The 564-nt window shown below is 43.3% G+C and overlaps 1 protein-coding gene across 1 annotated transcript in view; it reads right to left on the bottom strand.

The window, feature by feature from the left end:
* The window catches only part of LOC118478549, a gene marked incomplete at its 3' end in the record, with an annotated part of 30250 nt that overhangs the window by 2484 nt on the left and 27202 nt on the right, over positions 1-564 (bottom strand). The window contains 1 exon segment of the mRNA XM_035972350.1: positions 220-296. Within this exon segment, the coding sequence (XP_035828243.1) occupies positions 220-296 (77 nt within the window).

The raw sequence follows: 564 nt of genomic DNA, 5'->3' as shown, positions 1-564 counted from the left end.
TAGTAGTAGTAGTAGTAGTAGTAGTAGTAGTAGTAGTAGTAGTAGTAGTAGTAGCAGTAATAATAGCAGTAGCAGTAGCAATAGCAATAACAGTAGCAGTGCCAGTAGCAATGCCAGGAGATAGTGGCGGTGGTAGTGGTTCACTGCTGAAAAAACCCAAAGTCACACAGACGGTTATGGTAGCTTAAGCACACACAGCAATGATGACACAATAGTTACCTGAGGTGTGTCACTTCACACGAGGAGAACCGGTCAGCAAAGTCTCTCCTTGGACCAGACAACAGAATCCGCTGGACCTGAAATGTGGACGCGCAAGGGAAAGTAACACTATGTTTGTCTTAGTACTTGCACTTGCAACACAAGAAGGTCATACAACTGCCGAAGATTAGAAGTCTCACAAGAGAGTAGCAAGCACAAAAAGAAAGAAAGATAAGGACGATACTTTTTCGATAGAAGACAAGGAGCAGACCACACCAAAGCACTCTCCAACCACCAGCAAGTAACAATCAGCCAGCTGGCTATCCAGATGTACTAAGACTATTTTTCAAAATTCTATTTATGGGC

The sequence above is a fragment of the Aplysia californica genome, unplaced genomic scaffold, assembly GCF_000002075.1.
Source record: "Aplysia californica isolate F4 #8 unplaced genomic scaffold, AplCal3.0 scaffold00659, whole genome shotgun sequence".
Classification (NCBI taxonomy): domain Eukaryota; kingdom Metazoa; phylum Mollusca; class Gastropoda; order Aplysiida; family Aplysiidae; genus Aplysia; species Aplysia californica.
This window is presented reverse-complemented; position numbering and strand designations above follow the sequence as displayed.